Here is a 27,354-nt window from a genome sequence, read left to right as displayed (position 1 = left end):
GCTGCACACCAGCAGAGACTGGTTCTCAACCCCATGGGATTTTGTTGTTTGCAAAAGTAGCGAGTGTGGGAAGGGAGGTCACACTGGCTAGGTTGGAGGTGGAGTACCCTTGGAAGTTGTATGGGGAAAAGAAAAATAAAGATTTTCTGGTTGGAAAATGTTTGCCATGTGCAATTTAGTATTCCTGTCTTTGCTGCTAGTCAGGGTGAGGTGCTGTGAAGGAGGGGGAGGGTGCTCCAGATTCATGGGATCTAGATGTCACTCCAGGCTCCCCAATGAGCTCCTGACCTGAGAAGTCCCCAGGGATCACTTTATCCCTCCCCTCATGAAAAGCCTAGACTCCATGCTGGGGAGTGCTTCTCAGGAAAGGCCATCATTATCTGTTTCCCTTTAAAAGTCTGTAAGATGGAAAGATGCCTTTTTTTTTTTTTTTTAAACTGTCAGATCTCTGGGTTAGATATCTAATTTCCTAAATCTAATTAGTTTTCCATAACTCTATCTAGACAGCACCTTTTAAAGGGGGGCTTCCCCCGCCTTCCTTGAAGAGGCTGGACAGAAGGGATTTAAACGTCCTCCAATCATCCATCCCTGGCAAAAAAAACACCCTCCTGAGGCTGGTCTGAGCTGCAGGGCAGAGGCTGCTCTGGACACAGCTCTCTGCTCCCACCATGGAGGGGAAATCATTCTCAGTGTGATTATTAAATATAAAATGGTCGTTAGCTATTTTTTAATCTCTAATGAGGACAGAACAAGAGGGAATAGACTGAAAAGAGGTTCATGAGGAAGCCTGTTAAAAGGTACATATATAGGGTATGACAACAGAAGGGGAGGATGTGACATGGGCATGATTTCTGTGTAGGAAAGAGCCCCATCTGGTCCAGCTGAAGTGCGGCTTTGTCCAGCAACAGCCAAGAGGACTGACCCCGGGAACCTTTGAGATCTTCCAATGGGCAGCCTGCAACCATTAATCCCTCTGTTCCCAGCTGATACTATCTATGTAATAGCCTTATTTTTTTAAATAGATATAGATATATATTTATATTTATATATAAAATAGTTTTTTACAAAAAAAAAAAACAAACAAAAAATGAAAATTGACTTAAAAAAACAACAACAACAACAAAAAAAACCACAACCAACAACAGTAACAAAAAAACTCAAGCAGGAGCAGAAATGGGCTTGAGGCACAGGGTAGGCCAGAGGTGAGCTGGGGAGGTCAAGGCTCTCAGTCGCCCTTCTGCTTGGGCACTGGCACAGTCCCATTGGCCAGAGCCATGCGGCCGCCTGGGGCTGAGGCCTGTGCTTTCGGGGAGGGGCGCAGGTAGGTGCTGAAGAGCTTCCCGTGGAGCGGGTCGTGGAGGGAGAAGTCTTGGAACTGACCTGGACAGGGAAGAGTGAAAAGGGAAAAAGTCAAACCATCTAAGGAGGAGGGGAAGAGGGTGCCCTGTTCTTTTTCAGAATCAGTATGTCCTGTCCCTCTCACCCCTGCTTCACTTCTCAGATCTGAGGTTCTGTCCTCTCTGCCTTCCCAGCCTCACCTCTCAAGAGGATGAGCCACCAGCCCCTGTCCCCTCCCAGCCTGGTGCTGGTGGTGGCTCGAGCCCTCTTGGCAGAGAAGGCAGTGACTCACAGAGGGAGAGGCCTTGGTGGGGTCCCGCCTGGCACAGCTCAGCATGCAAAGTTGCAGCAGCAGGGCGGGGGGACCCCAGCAGCAGGTGCAGGATGGTGCTGAAGCCGTCTCTGTACAGCAGGCGGCCGGGCCCCTCTACTTGCTCCTCGGCAAAGAGCTGGCACAGAAACGGACTCAAGTTAAGCCCTGTCCTCAGGCCATGGCCCCACACCGCCCTGCAGGTCTGCCTGACGGGTACCTCCTCTTCCAAGAGTGCGGAGTACAGGCCCTCCCTTTCTCCCCTGCCGCCCACACCCCGGCCCTTTGCGCAGAATTAAAAACTCACAGCTGCTGCCCTTGCCCTGTTCTCAGCCAGGTCTCAACACTGGGGCACTGGGGTGGGGCATACTGAGCACCTACTGTCTAGAAGCTACTGGGAGCAACACCCCACAGAGGTCTCCGGGTAGGGGTAGGCACGGCCACCACACATTCCCCGCCCCCATCTCTCTGATACCTCAAAGGCCAGGCGAGTCAACTCGTCCAGGCTCCTGCCTCCATCCAGAGCTGCCAGTGCCAAGGCTACATCTCGAAAGTCCACCAAACCTTGGGCATCCTGGAGGGAGAAACCAGGGCAGGATGAGGACCAATGCTGTGTCCTCCCTTCTGCCCTGGATTTTGGCTCCTTCCTCTTCTCAGCAGGCCCAAAGATGACCCTTGTGCCTGCTTCCTTAGAACAGTGAGCTCTAAACTCTCCAGGATTCCTGGGATTTCTCTCAGGTCATGGGTCCATTCAAGCTATCTCCACATCACCCGGGGACAAAGCTCTCCTAAAAGGGATCTCCTATGAATGTTAGGGAATCCCCCAGGAATGCTGAAGTTACCATCAGGCTTCTGACATACCCCACGCTGGAAAAACTGGTTCTCTGCTGACTCAGCCTGTGCTGGAGGACTGGTCCAACAGATAAAGAGAGGGTCACCGGCATAATTTCTTACCAAAGAAACCCAGGGAGGATGTCTGCCCTGGTGACACCATGCTATTCCAGTTTTGGTTCTGCTCTGCTATAGGCTAAGTGGAGAAACTCCTTTCAGACACAGTCAGCCCCAATCTAAGGAATCAACACTCTCTGTCCCGTTAGAGGAAGTTCCAGGAAATCTATAGAGTGCCAAAATTCTTGAGATAGTTCAGGAATCCCCTAGAGAAGCTAGGGGTTATTTTTAAAAAGTATTGCAAAGATCTGATTCTCAAACTCATCCCTGCCTAATCTGTCCCATGTTCTCTCCCTTATGTCATCTTCCTACCACTCAGAGGTGCCCCACAAGGTTGTATGGTCCCCTACCTTTGCCTGAGCCTGAGCACATCAGCTTGGAGGGCAGGGCCTAGGCTCTGGCCTCTGGCCCCTGCGTCCAGCCCCTTTACCTGCTGGAAGTAGCTAAAGGCTCCAGCCACCGTCTGGGGGTCAGAGAGCTGTAGCTGCCTGGCAAACTCTTCCTGGCTGATCATTCGACTCCGGCCTGGCTCTGCCCCAGTGTCCACACAGCCAGGAGACAACCTACAATGGAATTGTTGAAGGCAGACAGCTTACTCAGCTTCTTCCTGGACCTTGGCCTGCAGCCCCAAGAGTCCCCCCAGCACAGGTGTATCTGGTGTTTTTTTAAGATGGACTCTAACTCAGTCCTGTGAGAACCATTCCTCCTTTTCTCACTGGGCTTATTATATCTCTTTCCCTTTCTTTTTACCTCCTTCCTTTTACTCCATTATCTTAAAAAAAAAAAAGAAAAAAAAAGAAAAAATCCTTTACCTTCCCACTTATTTCTTTTTTAAGACTTTCCTTCATTCTTCCCATTTCCTTCTCTATCCGTTGACACTGCCCACACCCTTACATTAAAGGTCACTTACCCAGCCTTCCGAAGCACCTTTCCCAGTTCCCAGAGCCGCGGCTCCAGGGCGACCTTCAGCCGGCCCACCATAATCACGGGCAAGCTCCCTACAAACTCACACTCAGTGGCTGGAATGCCCAGGGCCCTATAGGATGAAAAGCGATGGAACGGAGTGGGGGGGAACAAGGAAGAAAAGTCTTCTAAGGTTTCATTACCGAGTCTGGGCAGCTGAACGTGGAGGAGACCGGGACCCTTTAACCACCCCCAGTCTCAGCTGTGTAGAACCCAGTCCACTGCCCACTCCCCGATCTTTGCCTTGGAACCTCAGCCCTCCACACCCCCCTACTATCTACTCCAGGAAATATTTTGTGGGATACTCACTGTGCCATTACCCTCTGGACATTGTTGGCATAGAGGGTGGGGTTTCTGCTCTCCTCCAGGCTGGGGTGGTACACAGGGAGGAACTGAAACACACACACACACACACACACACGCACACACACACGCACACACACTTCTCATCAGGACCTCAAAGCTATGGGTGAGCACTCCCACCCACTTTTCCCTTCAGGGGTCAGCCGATGCCCATTCGCCTCCCCACCTACAGTGGTGTTGGGGAGGGTGGCACATGTCATACCTCCACATCCACGATGCTGCAGGGCTGAGAGGCTGTGAGCCAGAGGACTTTCAGTCTAAGAGAAGAGAGACCTCAGATGCTCACCAATCCCTAAATATGGGATGAGGAGGGGAGTGGGAAAGTTCTTCCCATTCATATAAAAATGGACCCCGAACCACACAGTGAGCTAGGTAAATAAGCAAGTGGGAGACAAAGGGAAGTGCCAGAAGGCCGTAGGGAAAGAGAGAGCATGGCGGGGACAGGTGTGAGGAGGAACTGCCAGAGAAAAGATGTGAGTAACTGCCAGAAAAGGTGAGGCAACCATGCTGGCTCTCAAGAGACTGATGGGGGAGATTGCTCAGAAACACTGGATTGTAAGTTCAAAGGAGCTACAGTCATAGAAGGAAAGATTAGGTGGGATGGCTGGAAGCACTTCCAGATTACCGGGAGATCAGAACAAAACAGGGAAACAGGCACCCTCTCTCTAGAGTTCTAGAGTTCTCAATCGACAATGAAGAAGGTCTGTTTGCCTTGCCTGGAGATTGAGATGGGCCAGAAATTCTCTGATGGGCCCTGTTCCCCACCCTCACCCCAGGAACACCAAGACTCACACTCCAGGGCCCCTCCATGCCCAGCTGGTGGTGTCCTAGGGGAGAAGCAGAGGTGAGGGGAGATAGGGATTACTTGTCTTTCCTGAAGCTGGCCCATCCTCCTTGGGCAGAGGCCCTGACCCCGCTCCCACCCCACATGCACATCCCACCGCAATACCAAAAGTTCTCACTGATTTAGGGTGGCTCTGGGCTCCCCCCATCTCCTCTCCTGGACTCAGACTCACCAGACTGTTGGGGTATTGGATGAGGACAGGCTGCACAGGCACCCCAGCGATGAAGGCTCCTAAATCCCATTCCCACCCCCCACACCCCAGGCAGAGGTTAGTTCTTGGAGGTAGCTAGAAGGCATGAAGGTCAGGGTCTGGGACAGTTCTGACATAATATCTGGCCTGGCTCTATTTCATTTGCAGTTTTCTTTCTGACTCCTAGAGACTTTTCGGTGTCACCTAGGAGTTCCCTATCTCTCTTCCCTATGATCCCCGCTCCACTTCCTGGGTTATTCCAGAGTCCCCCTCCAAGTCTGGGGCTCCTTTCTCCTACAGCCCTACCACCCATTATGGTTTTATTCACCTGGTTTGAATTTAAGCAAAGCCTTCTTGTTGGAACAGGTGCCCTCAGGAAAGAATAGTACCTGGGGGAAACAAAAACCCAAGGGACTGGAATGAGGTGGGGTATCCTGAAGGGGAGAGAGGAAAGAGAAGCCTCTTTGGGAACACATAAAAGGTGAGATTTTTAGACCCTTACCCACCTGGGGCCACTTGCCTCCTGAGGTAGCCCGCCTTCGGACCTCCTCCACCACTCTGCGCCGAGAAGCCGGGTCATGCCGGGATACTAAAATGGCTTGGTTGAAGCGAAGAAGGGCTGGGGTCCAGAGAGGACACAAGGAGTCACTTGGTTCCCACCCAGGGCCATTAATACCTGTAGCCACCACTTCCTCAACAGTAAGAGAAGCTTTGCAGTCATCTCTTTGCCCTGGGGGCCCTCCTTTTATTGTGAGTTATCCTTTCAGGCAAGTGATCAGAGGTCCTCCCAACACCTCCAAGCACCAGCCCTCAGAATCTAAGGGGCTGGTTCACAAAGGTATCCATTTGCATCTCATTTGCCAGCAACAGCCGACTTCCCTTCTAACCTTTCCCTTCCCCCTTGAGGCCAGTTCTCTCCAGAGCGGCTCGGATTCCTGCCTTTTTTGCTCAGAGTTGTCATCTCTCCCATTCACCCCTTATGCTTTCTCACCTCCAATGACAGGCACGGAAAGGTTCTCAGCTCGGGACACAACCTTGGGCAGGTCACAGGGCAGCAGAACAATGGGGTCAAAGAAAGTAGAGTGGGGAGCGGCAACAAGGACAGGGGCTTGAAGGCGAGAGGCCCGCTGGCCCCGAACGCGAATTCGAAGGAAGCCCAGCAGGAAAAAGAGCAGGCGGCTGAGGCCCAGCACCCCATTGTGGCACACAGTCCTGCAGGACAAGGCTGGGCATCAGCAGAGGTGGTGATTCTGTCCCTTATTCACCCCCAGGCTTAGGCACCCAAAAAAGCAGCTGCTCTTCTCTTGTTCCCTCTTCCTCTGCCAAGGGGCTGAATGAAGTCCGGCTACTCTGGGACACATCAGGGAGCATCACCTAGAGCTGAGGTCCTGGGTACCTGGCTGACTCATCTCACCTATCTAGGCTGGGTAGCAGACCTTCAGAACCCTCCCTCCGTTTCTTCTCAAAGACGAGCGGAATGAATAATAGGGAAGAGAATCCAGAAGTAGGTCTCTGGGGGCTGATCCCCCACTTACTTCCTCCATCCTGTAATTGGCTCCTGAAGCTGCTCCTCCGTAAGACCAGCTACTTGCAGCCAGGCAAAGGGCCAGAGGAGAAAGAGGACAATAAAGGCCAGAAGCACTCGGATGGGGGCCAACAGTGCCCCCAGGAGGCAGAACTGCAGAGGGTGGGAGAAAATGTCACTTCAGGACTGGGAGACACTCTCTCCATTGCTTCCGTTCTCCCACAAGGAGAAAGCAGAGAGCCATCACCCCCTGTGGGTCTGGGGACAGGTGGTGTGGGAACAGAAGATGGGGCCGGAATCCAAGGTGAGATGAAGATACCAATAAAGGCGAGAGGATAAAGGATTAATAGGACCAGGGGCCTCATTATTCGGATCGGACCTGATTTTTTAATCATAAAATGCATCTATCACTTGGTAAGGCCTTACCAAGTGATAGATGCATTTTATGATTAAAAAATCAGTTAAGAACGTTTAATGATAACCCCTGTGGAGGCGCCCAGCACAGTGCTTGATGGAGAGCAGGCTGGAGATAGTTCCTCCCCCACCTCGCATTCCATAAATAGCTCCTATGTCCAACAGAAACCAGGTGCATAGTTCTTTCTACTTTGGCCCTCGGAGGTGGTAGAGAGTTGGAACACACAGAGGTCCCCTTTTTAGGTCCAGGCCCGTCAGTTCCACTCAACAGCACTCCCCTAGGACGGGGGTGGTGGTGGTGGTGGTGGAGGGGGAGAAGAGCTTGGCCCTACTCCGCAGGGTAGGGGTTGCCAGGAGCCAGAGTGACTCCCAGGGCTGCCCTGGGGAGAGTGCAGGTAAACAAACTGAGACCCAGGAGCCTGCCTCAGGGGTGGTGAGGGTAGCAGACACCTTGGACACTCCCTTCCCAAACCCTTCCCCAGTTCCCGGAGGCCGGTGCGGCTCTCCACTTCCTGTAGTGAGCCCACTTCTCAGCCACCCTACCCCCCCACCAGGAGGTGCTGCAGTGCGGGGAGGGGGGAGTTGGAAAGGCGGGGTGTTGGATCGGTACAGGGGCGCAGGATATGGATCTAGAGACGTCTTCCCTCTATTTCAGAGCCTCGAGGAAGCACTCAGCACGCCCCTGCCCCCACCCCCGGCTTTCCGTAGCCTCCACCTCCATTCTAGTTCATCAGCCTCCGCAGGATGTAAACCGCATTCCCCAGTATCTTCCATCTCCCCTCATCTCTGGGTCTCCTGCTGTCCTCCGTCCTCACCTAGTCAATTCTTCCACACCTTCGAGCTATCCATCGCCCAAGCCCGCGCCCTCTCCAAGGACTTCTCGCCGCCCCCCGCCGCCCCCCGCCGCCCCCACGTGCGCTCCCCCGGACACCCTCCCCGCAAGCCTCTCACCCACCTCTTTTCCGGATCCCCATCCCCATCTTTGCCTGGGCTCTAAACTGCCTCCCTTTCCTATCCCCACGAGTCCTCCCGACGCCCCCCACTCACACTTTACCTTAACCCTCTGGAGGCGGGAGAGGTGTAACTCATGCACGAAGGGGTTGGGGGGCGCTGGGGATCCGGGGGTAGGGTCGATGGGGGCCCAGTCCCCCGGACTTCCCTGGCTCATAGCGGCGGGAGAAGGTGGGAACGAGGGCGCCCCGGCCCCGACCCCGGGCCCCGCTCTGCAGAGCAGCGGTTGCTGCAGCAGTGCTCCGGCCGGGGCCCCGCCTGGTGTCGAGCGCCGAGGGGCGGGGAGCAGGCGGCGCGGCCCGGCCCGCGTAGTCAGGGAGCCGGCCGAGGGGCGGGGCTTCCAGCGTCCGGGCGCCCCTGCTCCACCGATGCTGCCGCGTCCGTGGTGCCCGCCGCAGCCCCTCCGGCCATTGTTCCGCCGCAGCCGGATGCCAGGGCGCGCTAAACCCGCGCCTGGCCCTCGGGGCGTTCTTCTTGGAACAGCGGGCCGCCGCCTCCCCGCAGGCCTCCGGCTCGGAGCGGGCTTGGGGCCGCGAGGTGGGTGCGGAGCGGAGAGCGTCCTTCGACCCCGCCCGGGCGTCGAGGTCACCCTGCGAGCGCAGATCTGGTCCCTCGGGCTGCTGGGAACGGAGGAGCGGTGCGCGGTGCGCGGTGCGCGGAGGCCGCAACTCGGGGGCTAGTGGGGCCCGCTCTCCCCGCGAGCTCGCGGGCCCCAGCCACCCCTCCTGGCAGGCCGACCACCCTCCCTTCTTGGTGGCGGCGACGCCATCGCGCGAGGACTTGGGGGCGCTCGTGCCCTCTGGTGGCCGTGTTGTGCCTCAAGCCTCTCGGCATCCGCGTCCAGCCGGCGCTTAACAGGATTTCCAGTTCTGCCGCGCGCACCTGGCGTCCGCCCGGCACCAGAAGCCCGGGAGACGCTGGCGCCTGTGCTTCCCGTGAGCCCGGCAAGGCCTAGGCTGGGGAGGGGCAGTGGAAATCGGAAAGGCTGGGTGACCGCAGAGGGAGCTTTCTTTTCACTTCTAGTCTCTTTCTCGGTCTGCCCCTCTTCGTCTCTCTGCCCTTGACGTCCAAGCTGCAGACCATCCTAGTAAAACTCATGAAGTGGTCAGCACCGGGTTGTCTGGCAATGGCGAGATCAGAGAACTGGATGGACTTTGAGGTCCACAGCTAGTAACAAACAGAAAGAGAATACCCATGACAAAAAGGGGTGAGATCCTCCCTGCTTGTGGAAAGAAGCTGCCTTCAGTTCAACAAGTTTTCTCTTTTAAGCATTCGTGTCAGTCACCATTTCCTGAGGGCAGTGGGGACAATGGCAGATAAGTGGGCTGCTGGATCATTGCACACCATGAATCTTTCATTGCAAGGGGGACCAGGCAAAAGCTAGAAGTCACTCTGCTTCTATCAAGATCCCTTTCTCTCCCTCCTGCCCCTTAATTTACTGACTTAATTCCTACCTGTATTCTTGAGAGCATCAGCATTCTCAGAGAAACAAAGGGATATCCTGGTCGATTTATTTATTTCTTAAACGTTCTCAGATTCTGTAGCTCTCTTACCTTTTAAAAAATTTAAAAATCATTTCCAGCTTTCTTGAGTAATTGCTGACATACATGTAAGTTGAAGGTGTCTAAGGTGATGGATGATTAGATACCTGTACCTCTTCTACCGCCTACTTAAGGGAGAACAGGTTTCTATGTATCTATCTCTCCAAGGTAGTTAAAATATTTTTATAATTCTTTTTCTTCCATTAAGGCAACCTATCAAATTTGTAGTTACACATGATTTGCTTTTTATGCCTCTAATATTTTAACAGAAATTATCTATACCCATACCAGAAGGAGTTATTAAGCTTAGAACTCAGACCCACAGAGTAATAATAATTATACACAAATCACTATGTAATTAAGTATAACCACATATTTTAAATGATGTACAGAGAAAGTTTTGATACTAATTTCTGATTCTGTGGAACTGATGAAAACCCTTAGGCAATGTGTCTGGTGTGGATCTCTGTTCTTCCATCATTTGTCTGTTCACCTGCTGTGTCTCTTGCAATGAATGTTCTTGCTCCTTGCTACTCTCTGACATGCTGTTACTTCATTGTTTCAGATTTCTTATCACTCATTGCAGAGCAATCTCAGTATCTGTGGCAGTTTTTAACATTTTAAAGAAATATTCTTTAACTTTCTGCAAAAATGTTCTGCAAATGTGCTTGCTATTAGCTGCTAATTGCCAAGGTACAGTTTCTTTGTTTTTGCCCCTCTGCTGTCTGCCTTATTCTAATTTAGATGCTCTAGTATAGTTGATTCTGCCAGTGCTGGACTGATGGGCTAGAGGTTTCATACTTTTTGTAAACTTTTTTTTTTTTAAAGATTTTATTTATTTACTTGACAGAGATCACAAGTCGGCAGAGAGGCAGGCAGAGAGAGAGAGAGAGAGAGGAGGAAGCAGGCTCCCTGCTGAGCAAAGAGAGCCCAATGATGTGGGGCTTGATCCCAGACACCTGGGATCATGACCTGATCCGGAGGCAGAGGCTTTAACCAACTGAGCCACCCAGGCGCCCCTTTTGTAAACTTTTTGATTGGTCATTTCTCCCCTTAACAGAACCCTGATTTAGTTCAAGTACTTAGCTGCCTCACACTCCCATTTGCCTCAGGAGCAGCCAGGTTGGGTGAAAACTATCTGAAGAAGTCCTTTTTTCTTGTTCAATGAGTGATTTGGAATGGGCATGTGACTCTGAACAGTGAGACATGAATGATCCTTTGGGAAGTTTCCTTACTCTTCCTAAAAGTGCCTTACAAATGAACACTCTTTTTATGCTGTGGGTATTTCCAAATGTGACACCTATGACTACTGGAGCCATCTTGCAACTATCTGAAGATAAAGCATCACGGGATAGAGTAGTGAGATGCAAAGAATCTGGGTCTTTGATGATGGAATTGAGCCTCTGAACAAACCAAATTGAAGTCTAAGTACTTCTGGCCTCCCTGTTACACAAGAAAATAAATTTCTTTGCTCAGTAAGCCGGTTTAAGTCAGCGATTTGGCTATGTGCAAAAAACCACTTTGGTTTTCTGTTGCTTTATAACACTTGCCTTAAAATTAGCAGCTTATAACAGCCTCTGTTTATTATCACAGTTTCTCTAGGGCAGAACTCCAGCTTAGCTAGGTCCTCTGCTTAGGGTCTCACAAGGCTGAAGTCAAGGAGTTGTGAGGGTCATGTTCTCTTCTGGTTGTTTGACGAGGGCGTATCTGCTTCCAAGCCTCCTTAGTTGTTGGCAGAATTCATTTCCTTGAGAGTGGAGAATTTATGGTAGCTTGATTTTACTGCTGGCACCAGAGTGGGTCTAACCTCCAGACTCTCTTTTACAGGGCTCACCCGATTAGGTCAGGCCCACCCAGGATAATACCACTTTTGATTAACTCAAAGTCAACTAATTAGGGACCAGGCATGTGGCTACATATTTAATGTGAGTTCTGTTATTTATTCAGTATATGTGCTGCCGAAGCGAGCACCTGAGTTCTGTTATTTATTCAGCTTGCAGATAATATTTTACCTTTACATTGATTTCTAGGCCCCTTGGAATTATTCCATGCACTACATACTTAGCATACTTGACTCCTAGGTGGGGACCTCATGCCAAATAGCTTGTGCTCTCTCTCTCTCTGACATGGGAGGGCACAGTGAGAAGGCTGACATCTGCAAGCTAGGAAGAAAGCCCTCACTATAAACAGAGCGTGATCTCAGACTTCCAGCCTCCGAAGCTGTGAGAAAATAAATTTGTTTCTCAAACCATCCATGGTATTTTGTCAGCTGACTGAGACATATCACTATGCTATCATTGTTTATGTCAAATCCATTTAAATGTAGGAATACAGAGTACCACAGAGGCTGGAGACACGAAGGATGCCTGAAGTAGTCTGGAATGATTCTAAACTCTTGCAGACTTTCTAAATAACTGGGAGTAGCAACTGAATCTGCTTGTGTCTGGGGGCAATTGTACAACTGAGAGTCCTTTGAGTTAAATTCCATGCAGATTACAATGTTTATTAAAGGGCCAGTAATAAAAATGTCCAACTTGAAGCTTAAATAAATATTATTAAAGCTCAAAAGTAACCACAGCAATTGTTTAAAACTTGGATTTATGGGGTATTTTGTTTGGAGGAGTATTTGATCACTGGCATTGCTCAGAATTGCTGATGCCCAGTGATAATAAAATACCGACTGATTTCTAGCCCACTTAATTGTTGTTTTTATATTCTCTATGGACAACACATAGTTTTATTGCTGTGAACCTGGGGCTGATCTCTTCATCAACCTGCCTTCGGTAGCCTACTGACTCCATAGTCTCTTAGGTTCTTGCTTCAGGGGTTGGAAACCACTGGTCTAGCTTGGGAGACTAGGAAGATTTGGGGTTGACATGATTTACACATATTCATTGGGAAGCACCAGCCAGATCCAGGTGGCATTGTCTAGTAAGCCTTTAAAAATGTGGATCTAGGGGCACCTGGGTGGCTCAGTGGGTTAAGGCCTCTGCCTTCGGCTCAGGTCATGATCCCGGGGTCCTGGGATCGAGCCCCGCGTTGGGCTCTCTGCTCGGCAGGGAGCCTGCTTCCTCCTCTCACTGCCTGCCTCCTTTACCTGCTTGTGATTTCTGTCTGTTAAATAAATAAATAAAATCTTTAAAAAAAAAAATGTGGGGCGCCTGGGTGGCTCAGTGGGTTAAGCCGCTGCCTTTGGCTCAGGTCATGATCTCAGGGTCCTGGGATCGAGTCCCGCATCGGGTTCTCTGCTCGGCAGAGATCCTGCTTCCCCCTCTCTCTCTCTGTCTGCCTCTCCATCTACTTGTGATCTCTCTCTGTCAAATAAATAAATAAAATCTTTAAAAAAAAATAAAAATAAAAAATAAAAAAAATGTGGATCTAGAGCTTGGGGATGAAGATAAAGATCTTGGAGAAGTTTGAGCATGTGGTAGAAAAATCAAAATCAGGAGTGTGTTTCCCACATGCTTTGGGGATCAAATGTATTACTATTTGGTGACTTAAAGCAGGAGGGAATTCTGACAAACCATCTTGTCTGTTTTCAATTTAATGAAAAAATGTTTGTTTATTTATTTGACAGAGAGAGACACAGAGAAAGAGGGAACACAAGCGAGGGGGAACAGGAGAGGAAGAAGCAGGCTTCCCGTCAAGCAGGGAGCCTGATGTGGGCCTTAATACCAGGACCCTGGGATCATGACCTGAGCTAAAGGCAGCCACTTAACGACTGAGCCACCCAGGCACCCTAATGAAAAAATGTTTATTGAGCAATACCTATGTACCAGACACCATAGTAAGTGCTGGGAATTCACACACACACACACACACACACACACACATACACGGTGAGCTGGACACAATCTCTCTTGTGGTTGTGGAACTTGAATTCCAGTTTTTTCATTCCGTCTCATTCTTGAGCCAGGATTGATACTGGACCGTTTTTTTGAAATCTCAATAAGCAAGAACCTCATTTAATATGAAGCCACATTTTTTGGGCGGAGCCAAGAGGTTGGACTTCTCCTTGGTTGGGATAGCACAGATTTTATGCCTTCATTCTAGGTTTACCAAGGATGTCCTTGGGAGAATTAGAGATTAGGGAAAAAAGAAATCACAATTAAACTTTAACATATTCAAAAATACTCAAGATAGGTTTGAGATGAGAAGAAAGGTTTTAAAAGGGGAGTTTTCTGCTTAAGGACACATGTGATCAAGGAAGGAGGGGCAATTCCTTCTCTGTGGCCCTGAGTATACCTTAATGCTGAATGTACCTATGTTTAATAAATGTTTTCTGGTGTTTGAGAGTCTCAGATTTACAAAACAAAACACAAAAGATACCCCCCCCAAAGAACACAAACAAATAAATAATAGCTAATGTAGATCTCTGACATCCCTTGTTCCTCTGTGAGTTCTTCAAGTCCAGGAGCCTGGAATGATGGCTATTAATCACTGTACCCCAGTCACTGCTCTGAGATCAGCATTCTCAGTGTTTTTTATAGAATACTAGGCCACTAAATAAAAGAATCTCTTTGGTATTTATGAAGATGCCACTACTGTCCGAGTTTTTTCTTCCAGCTTTTGTATTAGATTTGCACTAATCCTTCCTGGGAATAATGGTATGAATTTGAGTTGTCAGAGTGCGGTCAGTACAGAATAAAGTAAACAGCCTTGAATTTGGCATCACAACATAGTTCATTGTACTGTTGTTCAGTGACTCCTTTGCTTTGGGCCCACAGCTACCCACCCTCCCCCATGTTCCCTGTCTAACGTTAGCTGTTCTGCATCCATTCCCTCCTCCCTCTTTATCCTGAGCTTTCCCCTTTTCTAGAGGCAACCAAAGAGTTCTGTTTCCTGCCTTTTTTCTTTCTCAGAAATACCATTTTTTTAAAGATTTTATTTATTTATTTGACAGACAGAGATCACAAGTAGGCAGAGAGGCAGGCAGAGAGAGGAAGGGAAGCAGGCTCCCTGCTGAGCAGAGCCCGATGCGGGGCCCGATCCCAGGACCCTGGGATCATGACCCAAGCTGAAGGCAGAGGCTTTGGCCCACTGAGCTACCCAGGCGCCCCACCATTTAAGTTTTGGTGAAAGATCCAGGAAAAAGCAATGAAGTGGGGAAGAGAACTAGGTCAGGGACTGTGCATGGAGGTGGTGGTGGTGGGAGGTGCAAAGAGGCAAAGCAGAGCATGTTATTCAGGTATTAGTCATGTGCATGGGGTCCAGCACAGTGCCTGGTAGAAAGTAAGTGCCTTATCATTGTTCGCTAAATGCAAAGTAACATATATTACTTTCTCATGCCATATTTCACAAATTCTCTTATTGGCTCACAATCAGAACACACAAGCAGGGCATAAACAGGATCAAAGAAGTAGAACCAGGGAAAAGATCAGTGAGAATAAACAAGATCTTATATTCATTTCTCTTCTTAGTTTAAAAATGGACTTTATTGAGGTCTATTTTATGCTGTAATATTTTTCTTACCTTTTTATTTTGAAACGATTACCAGTTCACAGGAAGTTTAAAAACAGCACAGAGAAGTCTATCTATCCTTCTCCCAGCTTCCCCCAGTGGTTACAGCTTATACGGCTATAGTACAATATCCAAATGTGTGTGTGTATATATGTGTGTATATAGTGTGTATGTAGGTCTATGCAATTATATCTCATGTGTAGATTCAGGTAGACACCACGATGATTAAGATGAAGAACTTATCTATCATCGCAAAGGTCTCCCTTGTGTTACCCCTTTTGACTTACACCTGCCCCTCCTCCTCACCATCCCTCGTTCCTGGCAACCACTAAGTTTTCCATCACTGCAATTTTGTCACATCAAGAATGTTATATAAGTGTGATCATACAGCATGTGACTTTTTAAAAAAACCTTTTCAGAGGGGTACCTGGATGGCTCAGTTGTTTAAGCATCTGCCTTCGGCTCAGGTCATGATCCCAGGGTCCTGGGATGGAGCCCCACATGGGGCTCCCTGCTCAGTGGGGAGCCTACTTCTCCCTCTGCCGCTCCCCCTGCTTGTGCTCTCTTTCTGTCAAATAAATAAATAAAATCTTTTTTTTAGAAGATTTTATTTATTTATTTGACAGAGAGATCACAAATAGGCAGAGAGTCAGGCAGAGAGAGAGGGGGAAGCAGGCCCCCTGCTGAGCAGAGAGCCTGAGGTGGGACTCAATCCCAGGACCCTGAGATCACAACCTGAGCCAAAGGCAGAGGCTTAACCCGCTGAGCCACCCAGGCGCCCCAAAAAATAAAATCTTAAAAAAATGGGGCACCTGGGTGGCTCAGCGGGTTAAGCCTTTGCTTTTGGCTCAGGTCATGATCTCGGGGTCCTGGGATTGAGCCCCACATTGGTCTCTCTCCTCAGCAGGGAGCCTGCTTCCTGTGCCACCCCTCCACACCCCAACCTGCCTCTCTGCCTACTTGTGATCTTTCTCTCTGTGTCAGATAAATAAATAAAAATCTTAAAAAAATAAAAACAAAAAGATTGTTTAAAAATAAAAAGATTGGGGCACCTGAGTGGCTCAGTCGTTGGGCGTCTGCCTCCGGCTCGGGTCATGATCCCAGGGTCCTGGGATCCAGCTCCACGTCAGGCTCCCTGTTCCGTGGGTGGGAAGCCTGCTTCTTCCTCTTCCACTCCCCCTGCTTATGTTCCCTCTCTTTCTGTGTCTCATGATTTATTCCTATTTATCACCGATTAATACTCCATGTAGTAGGTGTAGCAGTCTATCGAGCCATTCACTTATTGAGGGACATTTTGGTTGTTTCCAGCCTTTGGCTATTACAAATAAAGCTGTGATGAACATTCATGCACAGGTTTTTTTTTTTTTTTTCCCTCACAATTTTATTTATTTATTCGACAGAGAGAGACACAGCGAGAGAGGGAACACAAGCAAGGGGAGTGTGAGAGGGAGAAGCAGGATTTCCGCTAAGGAGAGCCTGATGTGGGGCTCCATACCAGGACCCTGGGATCATGACCTGAGCCAAAGGCAGACGCTTATCGGCTGAGCCACCGAGGTTCCCTCATGCCCAGGTTTTTGCATAGAAGTCCATTTTCACTTCTCTGGGATAGGAGTGTGATTGCTGAGTTGTATGGTAATTGCATGTTGAATTGTATAAGAAACTGCTAAACTATAGCTGTCCGTTTTACTGTTGTACCAGCGAGATGTGAGAGGTCCAGATGCCCCACGTTCTTAACAACATTTGGTGTGGTCACTACTTTTAAAGTTTTAGCTGTTGTAATAGGTGTGTTGTTATATCATATTTTGGTCTTAATTTGCATTCCTATAGTGGCTAGTGATGTTGAGCATCTCTTCTGTCATTGGTTTTTAATCTTTCTTCAAAGACTTCTTCCTCTTTTTTTTTTCTTTTTTAAATATTTTATTTATTTATTTGACAGAGAGAGAGATCACAAGTAGATGGAGAGGCAGGCAAAGAGAGAGAGAGAGAGAGGGAAGCAGGCTCCCTGCTGAGCAGAGAGCCCGATGCGGGACTTGATCCCAGGACCCTGAGATCGTGACCTGAGCCGAAGGCAGCGGCTTAACCAACTGAGCCACCCAGGCACCCCTTAATATATATTTTTTAAGTTATCTCCACACTTAATGTTGGGCTTGGACTCACAGCCCCAAGAGCAAGAACTGCATGCTTTGCCAACTGAGCCAGTCAGGCACCCCATCACTGGAGTTTAGAGTTTATTTTATGTCTTGGGGCACAAATTAGCCGTGTTGAGAAGTTTTGTCATGTAATAATCAGGAGTTAGGGTCTAGATTCAAACCAATTTAGGTTTTAATTCTTGGTTTTGCCATTTCTGAATTTTGTAATCTTGGACCAGTTATTAAAACTATCTAAGCATTAGTTTTCTCTTATACAAGATGAGGATCATAATGACAATTACCTTATAGGGTTTTTATGAAGACTGTCTGTGTGTTTCAGTTCTCTATTGTGTTACATGTCATCTCAAAGCATGGTGGCTTCAAATGAGAATTATTTAATATTTCTCTTGATTCTGTAGGTTGACTAGTGCTATAGATTGAATTTTGTGTCCCTCTGAAAATTCATATGTTGAAGCCCTAAAGCCCAATGTGATGGTGTTAGGAGTGGGGTCTTTGAGAGGCGATTAGGTCATGAGGGTGGAGCGCTCATGAATTGGATCAGGGCCCTTATAAAAGAGATCCTGGGGAGTTCTCTTGCTCCTTCCAGCACCTGAGGACATAGTGAGAAGATGGATGTCTATGATCCATGAAGCAGATTCTCTCTTCTCAGACACTGAATCTGCCAATGACTTGATCTTGGACTTCCCATACTCCATAGCTATTATATCTCTTTAGCTTTTCTTTTTAATGACACGTTTTTCCTTCCTAAAAAGTCCAGGCCAAACATCTTGTAAAATTCCCAGACCCTTAATTTGTTTATTTCTTCATGCTGCCGTATCACTTGTTTTTCTCTCCCTTGTTTTTCCTGTAGACAGGACTGGAGGGTTAGAGACTTGATTAGATTCAAGCAAGTTTGGTGAGAACATATCATACTTAATGCTGTGTATTTGCTATTGCATTACCTAAGGAAACAACGTCAGGTTGTTCCACCACTAGTGAGGGCTAAGGTGGTGAATGCCAGATCACTCCACTGCATGGCGCATATTTTTACCTTTAGTGATAAGTAACTAATCTCTGTGGTTTTAGATTATTTAGCATACTTAGTATCCCAAAGTATCCCAAAAAACTGAGTGGCTTAAAATAATGATTTATTTAGTCCAGGATTCTGAGGGTTGGCAATTTGAGTTTGTTTATTTATTTACTTTATTTAATTTTTCTTAAGGATTTTATTTATTCATGAGAGAGAAAGAGAGAGAGAGAGAGAGAGAGCACACAAGCAGGGGGAAGGGCAGAGGAGAGGGAGAAGCAGACCCCCTGGGGGAGCAGGGAGCCGGAAAGGGAGCTCCATCCCTTGGAGCATGAAGTGAGACAAAGGCAGACGTTAACCAACTGAGGCATGCAGGCACCCCTTAAGTTGAATATAGAGGGCAGTTCTGGTTTCAGCAGGACTTCCTCATGCATCTATGGTCAGCTGTAGATTGGCTAGGTAGCTTTGTTCTTGAATGTTGACTCATTATTGCCTGTAGCACCTCGAATCTCCTCGGCAGGCTAACCTGGGCTTATTCTCATGACAATGGTAGGGTTCCAAGGGAGCAAGTGGAAGTGAGTGAGATCTAGGTTAGGAAGTGACACGGCCATTTCTTCCATATTCCATAGGTCAAAACACATCACAAGGCCAGTTGAGATTCATGGCGTAGAGAAGATAGGCTCCATCTCTTGACAGGGGAGCTACAAGGTCACATTGCAAGACACATGGTTAGAGAGGGGAGAAGAAGTGAGACCATTCTTCACAATCAGTCTACAACAGGCATCGTGTTGCCTACCAATCTCTCCTGATGATTCTGGCATCCATTGATGATTCCCACCTGAGTCAATTATCACATTGTGATGACAGAAGGGTAATTTCTTTCTCTTTTCTCTCTCTTTTTATTGAAGTGTTATTGAGACACAATACTACAAAAAGGGTGATTTCTTAATTCAACCATTTCCCCATATTTTCTAGGTAGCATTCATCTGTAAAAAGAGCCTTCCCAATATCAGAAAAACAAAAACAAAAACCAAACAATGGGTAAAGGGCCTGAATAGACATATTTCCAAAAAAGACACAGGAAGAGGTGTTCAACATCACTAACATCAGGGAAATGCAAATCAAAACCACAATGAAATATATCATCTTACACTTGTCAGAATGCCTAGTATCAAAACGACAAGAAATAAGTGTTGGTGGGGGTGTGGCGAGAAAGGAACACTTGTGCACTGCTGGTGGGAATGTATATTGGTGCAGCCACTATGGAAAACAGTATGGAGTTTCCTAAAAACACTAAAAATAGGAATTCTATACAATTCAGTAATTCCACTATTGGGTATTTACCCAAAGAGAAAGAAAACACTAATTCGAAAAGATATACGTACCTCTATGCTTATTGCAGCATTATTTACAAAAGCCAAGATACAGAAACAACATAAGTGCCCATTGATAGATGAATGAATAAAGAAGATACTATATATATACATGTACACACACACACCCCACCCTGGAATATAATGCAGCCTTAAAAAAGGATGAGATTGTGCCATTTGTGACAACATAGATGGATCTAAAGAGCATTATGCTAAGTAAAATAAATCAGACTGAGAAAGACAAATACCACATTATTTCCCTTATATGCGGAATCTAAAAATAAAACAAAAGAAATGAACAAAGAAACAAAAAATGACCAAAACCCCCCACACTCTTAAATACAGAGAACACATTTATGGATGCTAGAGGGAAGGGGTGTGGGGGGGTGGTAAAAATAGGTAAAGGAGATTGGGAGATACAGGTGTCCAGTTATGGAATGAATAGTCATGGGAATAAAAAGCACAGCGTAAGGAGTATAGTCAATGATATTGTGCGTTGTGCAGGGACAGGTGGTTTGTGGTGACCATAGCATAATGTATAAACTTGCCAAATCACTATGTTGTATACCTGAAATTAATGTAACATTGTGTCAACTATATTCAAATAAAAAGATTAAAAAGAAGAGGGGAACCTGGGTGGCTCAGTCGTTAAGTGTCTGTCTTCAGCTTGGGTCATGATTCTGGGGTCCTGGGATGGGGCCCACATCAGGCTCCCTGCTCAGTGGGAGGCCTGCTTCTCCCTCTCGCACTCCCTTGGCTTGTGTTTCCTCTCTTGCTGTGTCTCTCTCTGTCAAATAAATAAATAAAATCTTTTAAAAAAGAAGAAAAAAGAACTATAACACACACACAATCTTCCTTTATTCTTTTCTCTTTTTTATTATTATAGGCAACACTTTAATAATTATGTAGAAACACATGCTCACAAAAATTCAAACAATACAGAATCATGCAAAATAGGAATCACAAATCTGTAATTGTACTTTCTAGAGGGACCCATTATCACAATTTTGTACCTATTGTCTCATGTATAAACATACATCTAATACAGATAGAAACAAAAATGAGATATTATCTCATGTAACACTCAGATTTCAGGTGTTTTTGAAACACGGTAATAAACATCTAATACTAGTAAAAACACTAATATTTAGAAACAGAATGAAGTGGCAAAACACTTTCCCAAAACTTGGTTTTCCTCTCACAATCTTAGTCTTCCTTAGGCATTTGTATTATAAATCCAGCATGACCAGTCACCACTTCCACATCCAAGTCCCATTTAAATCCTGCCACTGTCCTTGGATTACAGTATATCATCCTGAACTTGTCTCCTAACTGCTCCTCAATCTGTCCACTCCTGTCATCCCCAAGTTCACCTCTTGCCACTCACTCTTTCTGCCTCGTTATGCCAGATTTCTTTCAGTTCTTTGAATTCACTCTAGTGGTCATGCCTCTTGGTTTTGAACATCTGGTTCCAAGTCCTGCAACACTCCCTCCTCACCTCTTCCCCCAGCTGAGCCTATGCCTGACTACAGCTTCAGCTCACATCCTACTTCCTCAGAAAGGCCTTCTCTGACTCCCAAACTGGCTTACGTTCTCCTGTTTTGTGTCCTACTGCTCCAAACTAACTTAGTGTTTCTATTCATAGCCAGCCTGTAAGTGCCAAGAGGACAAAGTAACTGTGTCTCTATTGTCTATCACTATATCCTTGGGGCTGGCATGGTATCTGGCACATTATGGTACTCAATACATTTTTATTTAGTGAAAAAAAATAGAAGAGTGTTCTTGAATACTGGAGACCTATCACAATCCTATTTCTAAACCTTTCCTCTCCCCCTTCCTAGCCATTTAGTTCCTGAACACATTGTAGTGGACCCTGTCCACTGGGTACTCTGCCTACATCCTCTTGGACCCCTTAGTAAAATATTTCTTAATGCTTTTTAATGGCTAGCACTTGAAACTCTTTTAGGATGACTGTCCTTGGGTTGTTACAACTTCTTTCCCCTTCCTCCAGCTTTTTTAGGGTATAACTGATAAACCCTCTATATTTAGGGTGTACAATGTGATGATTTGATATATGTATACATTGTGAAATGACTACCTAATTAACATAATCAAACTAATGCATCCATTATCTCACAAAGTTAGCTTAAAAAAAAAAGATTTAACTTTTGAGTAGTCTCTTCACCCAACATGGGGGTTCAACTCACAATCCCAAGATCAAGAGTCACATGCTCTACTGACTGAGCTAGCCAGGTGCCCCTAACTTTGGGGTGTGTGTGTGTGTGCGTGTGTGTGTGTGTGTGTGTGTAGTAAGAACACTTAAGATCTACTTTCTTAACAAATTTCAAATATAGTACTATTAACAATAGTCACCATGCTCTACCTTTTATCCCCAGAACTTATTCATCTTATAAATGAAAGTTTGTACCCTTTGACCAACATTTTCACATCTCTCCCAGCCCCTAAACCCCAGCAACCCCCATTCTATTCTCTGGTTCTATGAATTCAACTTTTTCAGATTCCACTTATAAGTGAGATTATACAGCATTTGCCTTTATGTGTCTGGCTTATTTCACTTGGTGTAACTTCTGGGTATACAGCCAAAGGAAATGAAATCAGTATTAGAGCTGCTTTGCTCAGACAAAGGCCAAAGGAAGTGACCAGAAGTTTACATTCCTCCTGGCCAACACTCCCAGGCCTTAGCCACTGCAGAAGCATGAAAGCTCAACCCTTTGACCCCAGTTGGGATAAACTCTAAACTCTGAGTAATTATCTACATTCCAGAAGTCCCCTCCAGGATCCGGCTGGACTTCTCATGCAATTGCATCCATTCTTGTCTTTCTCCCCTCCCCATCCAGCTTCCCTAACACTCCCTTACTTGTTTCTCTTGGGAGCAATTTCTTTCTTTCTTTCTTTCTTTTTTTTTTTTTTTTTAGGAAGTCAGGAAATACTGCTCCAGTGAGTCATTTTTTTAAAAAACTTTTTAAATTGGTGTATAACACTGGATTAGTTTTAGATGTACTACATAGTTATTTTTTAATTGTATTTTTAAACAGTTGAGGTATAATTGACATATAACATTATATTGGTTTCAAGTGTACAACATAATGATTTAACATTTGTATATATTGTGAAAAGATCACATTCGTCAACATACAGTTACAAGTTTTTTTCTTGTGATGAGATCTACTCTTTTTTTTTAAACAGTTACAAGTTTTTTTCTTATGATGAGATCTACTCTTTTTTTTTTTTTTTAAAGATTTATTTATTCAAGAGAGAGCAAGTGTGCATGCCAATGGAGGGGAGGCCCAGAGGAAGAAAATCCTCAAGCAGATTCCCACTGAGTGTAGAGCCCAGTGCAGGCCTCGATCTCATGACCCTGAGATCATGACCCTAGCTGAAACCAAGAGTGGGATGCTCAGCCGACTGAACCACCTAGGTGCCCCCAGATCTAGTTTTTTTTAAAATTTAAGATTTTTATTCATTTAGAGAGCAATAGAGAGAGTGTGAGCAGTGGAAGGGGCAGAGGAAAGAAAGAATCAATCTTAAGCAGACTCCACGCTGTGTCCAAGTCCCCAGCGGGGCTTGATTCTATGACACAGAGATCATGAGCTAAGCAGAAATCAAGAGTCCATGGCTAAACAGACTGAGCCACCCAGGTATCCCCCCATCACATTTTTTTAAAGGTATCTTTTAAGATCTACTTTCTTAGCAAGATTGGAATATATTGTATAGTAAACTATACTTTTAAGTCTACATTTATTTATTACTTATTTGCTTATTTATTTATTTTTGAGTAGGCTCCACACCTAGCATGGAGCCCAACATGAGACTTGAACTCATGATCCTGAGATGAAGACCTGAGCTGAGATCAAGAGTTGGATGCTTAATCGACTGAGCCACCCCTTAAGGCACCCCTTAAGTCTACTTTTAAGATCTACTCTTTTAGCAGCATTCAAATACAAGCTGAGGTAGAGTAAACTATTGTCACCATGCTGTACATTACATCCCCAGGGGATATTTAGCTTATAACTAGAAGTTGTACCTTTTGATTACCCTCACCCATTTTCCCGTCCTCCCTTACCTCTAGCAAGCAATAATATGGTCTCTGTTCAATGAGTCCTACTTTTTTTTTTTAGATTCCATATTTAAATAAGATCATACAATATTTGTTTTTCTCTTTCTGACTTATTTCACTTAGCATAATGCCCTTGAGGTTCATCCATGTTGTCATAGTGGCAAGATTTCCTTTTTTAAAATAGATGAATAATATTCCATTTTTTGTATGTGTGCATGTGTGTGTATCAATATATGTCACATTTTCTTTGTCCATTCATCCATCAGTGGACACAGGTCATTTCAGTGTTTTGGATATTGTAAATAACGCTGCAATGAACACAAGGTGTGGATATCTTTTTGAGATAGTGGTTTCTTTTCCTTCAGAGAAATAAATATCTAGAAGCGGAATTGCTGGATCATACAATAATTCTGTATTTTTTTAAAGATTTATTTATTTATTTGAGAGAGAGAGAGAGAGAGAGAATGTGAGAACAGAGTGGGAGGGGCAGAAGAGGAAGGAAAGAGAGTTTTTAAGCAGACTATGGTGAGCACAGTGCCTGGTGTGAGGTTTGATCCCATGACTCTGAGATCAGGACCTGAGCCAAAACCAAGAATTGGATGTTCATCCGACTACACCACCGAGATGGCCCATGATAATTCTATTTTTAATCTCTTGAGGAACTGCCACACTGTATTCCATAATGGTTGCATCAATTTACATTCACATCAACGGTGCACAAAGGTTCCCTTTTCTCCACATCCTCATCAATACTTGGGGAGCATTTTTTAGATAAGTCACCTGAATATGAATCTGTTTGTCTGCTGCTACAGCTCGTGATCTAAGGCCTACAACAAGATAGCTTCTGACTCGGGGAACTTGACTTTGTTTTGGCTTCCTTCTTTCCTTCACAAGGTCTCTATGTAAATGCCATCTCCTCAGAGAAGCCTTCCCGAACCCCAGATATAAAATAGCACCACTCCTTCATTCCTGTCCTGCTCCTATTGACTTCCATCTTGGTAACTTGTTTTATTTTTCTTTCACAGCAGTAATTACTCTTTTTTTAAAAATTTTATTTATTTATTTGACAGACAGAGATCATAAGTAGGCAGAGAGGCAGGCAGAGAGAGAGGAAGGGAAGCAGGATCCCAGCCAAGCAGAGAGCCCGATGCGGGGCTCAATCCCAGGACCCTGGGATCATGGCCTGAGTGGAAGGCAGAGGCTTTAACCCACTGAGCCACCCAGGCACCCCAGCAGCAATTACTCTTTAAAGTACATACTTCCTTTTTGGTTTACCATTTCCGTTTTCCCCTGGCATCTGCTCCACGAGGGCAGGGACTTTGTCTCTTTTGTTATGCTGCTCTAGAACTGGGCACCTAGTGGCACTTAATAAAAATAACTGGAATGAATTATTATTCTTTAATACAGCAGGGAAATGTAGTAGTGGAAACTTTGGGTCAAAAGAGTAAAATAAAATTCCACTATTAAAACCTACATTTTGGGGCACCTGGATAGCTCGGTTGATAAGCATCTGCCTTCAGCTGGGTCATGATCCCAGGGTTCTGGGATCCAGCCCCACATTGGACTCCCTGCTCAGCGGGAAGCCTGCATCTCCCTCTCCCACTCCCCATCTGTGTATTCCCTCTCTCTGTTGAATAAATAAAACCTTAAAAAAAAAACCCTACATTTTCTTGAAAAATGTGTATTATCTTTAGAACTACATATTTTTGGGTTACTTTTTTTTCATTTTGCAACTATTTGTCAGAAATGAGTATTTTAATTAGTGTTTAATTAGTGTTGCATGGCAACACTAAGTGAGAACTTAACTCCAATGTAGATGGTACAAATGAAAACAGTTTGCAATGGAAAGAATATGGAATGGAGTCATAGTCCTTGTTTTTGCAAACTAGCTAGTTTTGCAAACTAGCTCTGTAACCTTGACCATCGTACCCTTTTTCTAAAATGACTGAGCTGGGCTGGATCAGTAATTATCAAACTTTTGTGTACTTACAGGTAGATGAAAATTTCCTGGCTCAACCTGGGAGATTTTAGTTTAAGAGGTCTGGGGTGGGCCTCAGAATCTGCATTTCCCCCAAATTACGAAAGGTAACTTAAGAACAGATAGTCTGTACACCATACTTAACACTCACTGGGGCAGATAATCATTTATTATGTCAATCAGTCCACAAACTTTTATTGAGCATCTACTATGTACTCTGCTATTTGTCGTAGATTCTGGAGATACAGCCATGAACGAAATAGAGATAGGGGAGGCAGAGATAGAGAGAAAGAGAGAGAAAGAAAACACTTGACAGAAGACATAGACAAAAAAAAACATAAAACATATATTCCTAGTGTTAGATGGTGATAAGTGCTAAAGAGAAAACAAGTAAAGATGGGGCATAGAGTGCTGAACAGATTGGGGTGGTAGTGTTGGAGTTGTAATCAGGCAAGACCTACCTAAGCATTGGCATTTGAGGAGAGAGGGAGTTAATGATGAAGCTACCTGGAGAGGATTCCTTAAAATTAACAAGACAGGAAACAAAAAATGTTGACAAGGATGTGGAGAAAGGGGGACCCTATTACATTGCTGGTGGGAATGCAAGCTGATACAGCTACTCTGGAAAACAGTATGGGCCATCATCAGAAAGTTAAAAATAGGGTCACCTGGTTGGCTCAGTCTGTTAGATATCTGTCTTTAGCTTGGGTCATGATCCCAGGGTCCTGGGATCAAGCCCCATGTTGGGCTCCTTGCTCATCAGGGAGAGCAGAGGAAGATGCTTCTCCCTCTTTCCCTGCCTGCCACTCTTCCTGCTTGTGCTCTCTCTCTCTCTCTCTCTCTCTGAAATAAATAATTAAAATCTTAAAAGAGAAAGAACTTAAAAATAGAGCTACCCTATGACCCAGCAATTGCACTAGTAGGTATTTACCCCAAAGTTACAAATGTAATGATCCAAAGGGGGCACCTGCACCCCAGTGTTCATAGCAGCAATGTCCACAATAGCCAAACTGTGGAAGGAACTGAGATGTCCATGGATAGATGAATGGATAAGAAGTTGTGGTTCATATATACAAAGGAATATTCTCAGCCATCAGAAAGGTTGAATACCCACCATTTACATCGTTGTTGATGGAACTTGAGGTATTACACTGAGCAAAATAAGTCAATCGGAGAAAGACAATTATCATATGGATTCACTCATATATGGAGTCTAAGAAACAGCACAGAGGATCATAGGGAAAGGGAGGGAAAACTGAATGGGAAGAAATCAGAGAGGGAGACAAACCATGAGAGACTCTTCACTTGATCTTAGCCAAAAGGCCAAGAAGCAATAAAGCACGAGAGACTCTTAACTCTAGGAAACAAATTGAGGGTTGCTGGAAGGGAGGTGTGTGGGGGGATGGGATAACTGGGTGATGGGCATTAAGGAAGGCATGTGATGCAATAAGCACTGGGTGTTATACGCAACTGATAAATAATCGAACACTATACCTGAAACTAATGATATACTATATAATGGCTAATTGAATTTAAATTAAAAAAAAAAAAAGAAGACCATTCCAAATGGAGGGTTGGGGAAGTGCAAAAGGTTCTGAGGAGGGAGGCACCTGCATGTTGGAGGATGGGCATGAAGTGCAGTGATGGAAGGAGTAACAGGAAATGTGGTGGGGAAGACCCTAAGAGGTCAGATCACACAGGGCCTTACAGGTCATTTTATAGTTTTAAGTTTTACTCTGACCAGAATCAGAAACCAAGAGAGGGTTTTAAGCTGAGCAGAGACATTGTTTGTTCTACTCATTAAAAAATTCAGTCCACAAGGGGAGCAAGGGTGGAAACAGGCAGGCGGTAAGTGCTTTTTG

General features: G+C 45.7%; 1 protein-coding gene across 1 annotated transcript; it reads right to left on the bottom strand.

Moving 5' to 3' along the window:
• Positions 1–1,140: 1,140 nt before the first annotated feature.
• LOC111140352 (lysophosphatidylcholine acyltransferase 4) lies at positions 1,141–8,191 on the bottom strand. Its single transcript, XM_022492634.1, has 14 exons — positions 7,950–8,191; positions 6,492–6,634; positions 5,948–6,168; positions 5,463–5,575; positions 5,285–5,345; positions 4,939–4,997; positions 4,715–4,749; positions 4,125–4,179; positions 3,869–3,951; positions 3,507–3,632; positions 3,027–3,159; positions 2,124–2,222; positions 1,631–1,787; positions 1,141–1,380 (listed from the first exon to the last, which is right to left on the bottom strand). The coding sequence occupies exons 1-14, from the start codon at positions 8,061–8,063 to the stop codon at positions 1,226–1,228; spliced, it is 1,554 nt and encodes a 517-aa protein (XP_022348342.1). The 5' UTR covers positions 8,064–8,191; the 3' UTR covers positions 1,141–1,225.
• Between the last annotated feature and the right edge of the window lie 19,163 nt (positions 8,192–27,354).

This window comes from Enhydra lutris, unplaced genomic scaffold, assembly GCF_002288905.1.
Source record: "Enhydra lutris kenyoni isolate GAN:26980312 unplaced genomic scaffold, ASM228890v2 scaffoldscaffold4, whole genome shotgun sequence".
In the NCBI taxonomy this organism is placed as follows: Eukaryota; Metazoa; Chordata; class Mammalia; order Carnivora; family Mustelidae; genus Enhydra; species Enhydra lutris.
This window is presented reverse-complemented; position numbering and strand designations above follow the sequence as displayed.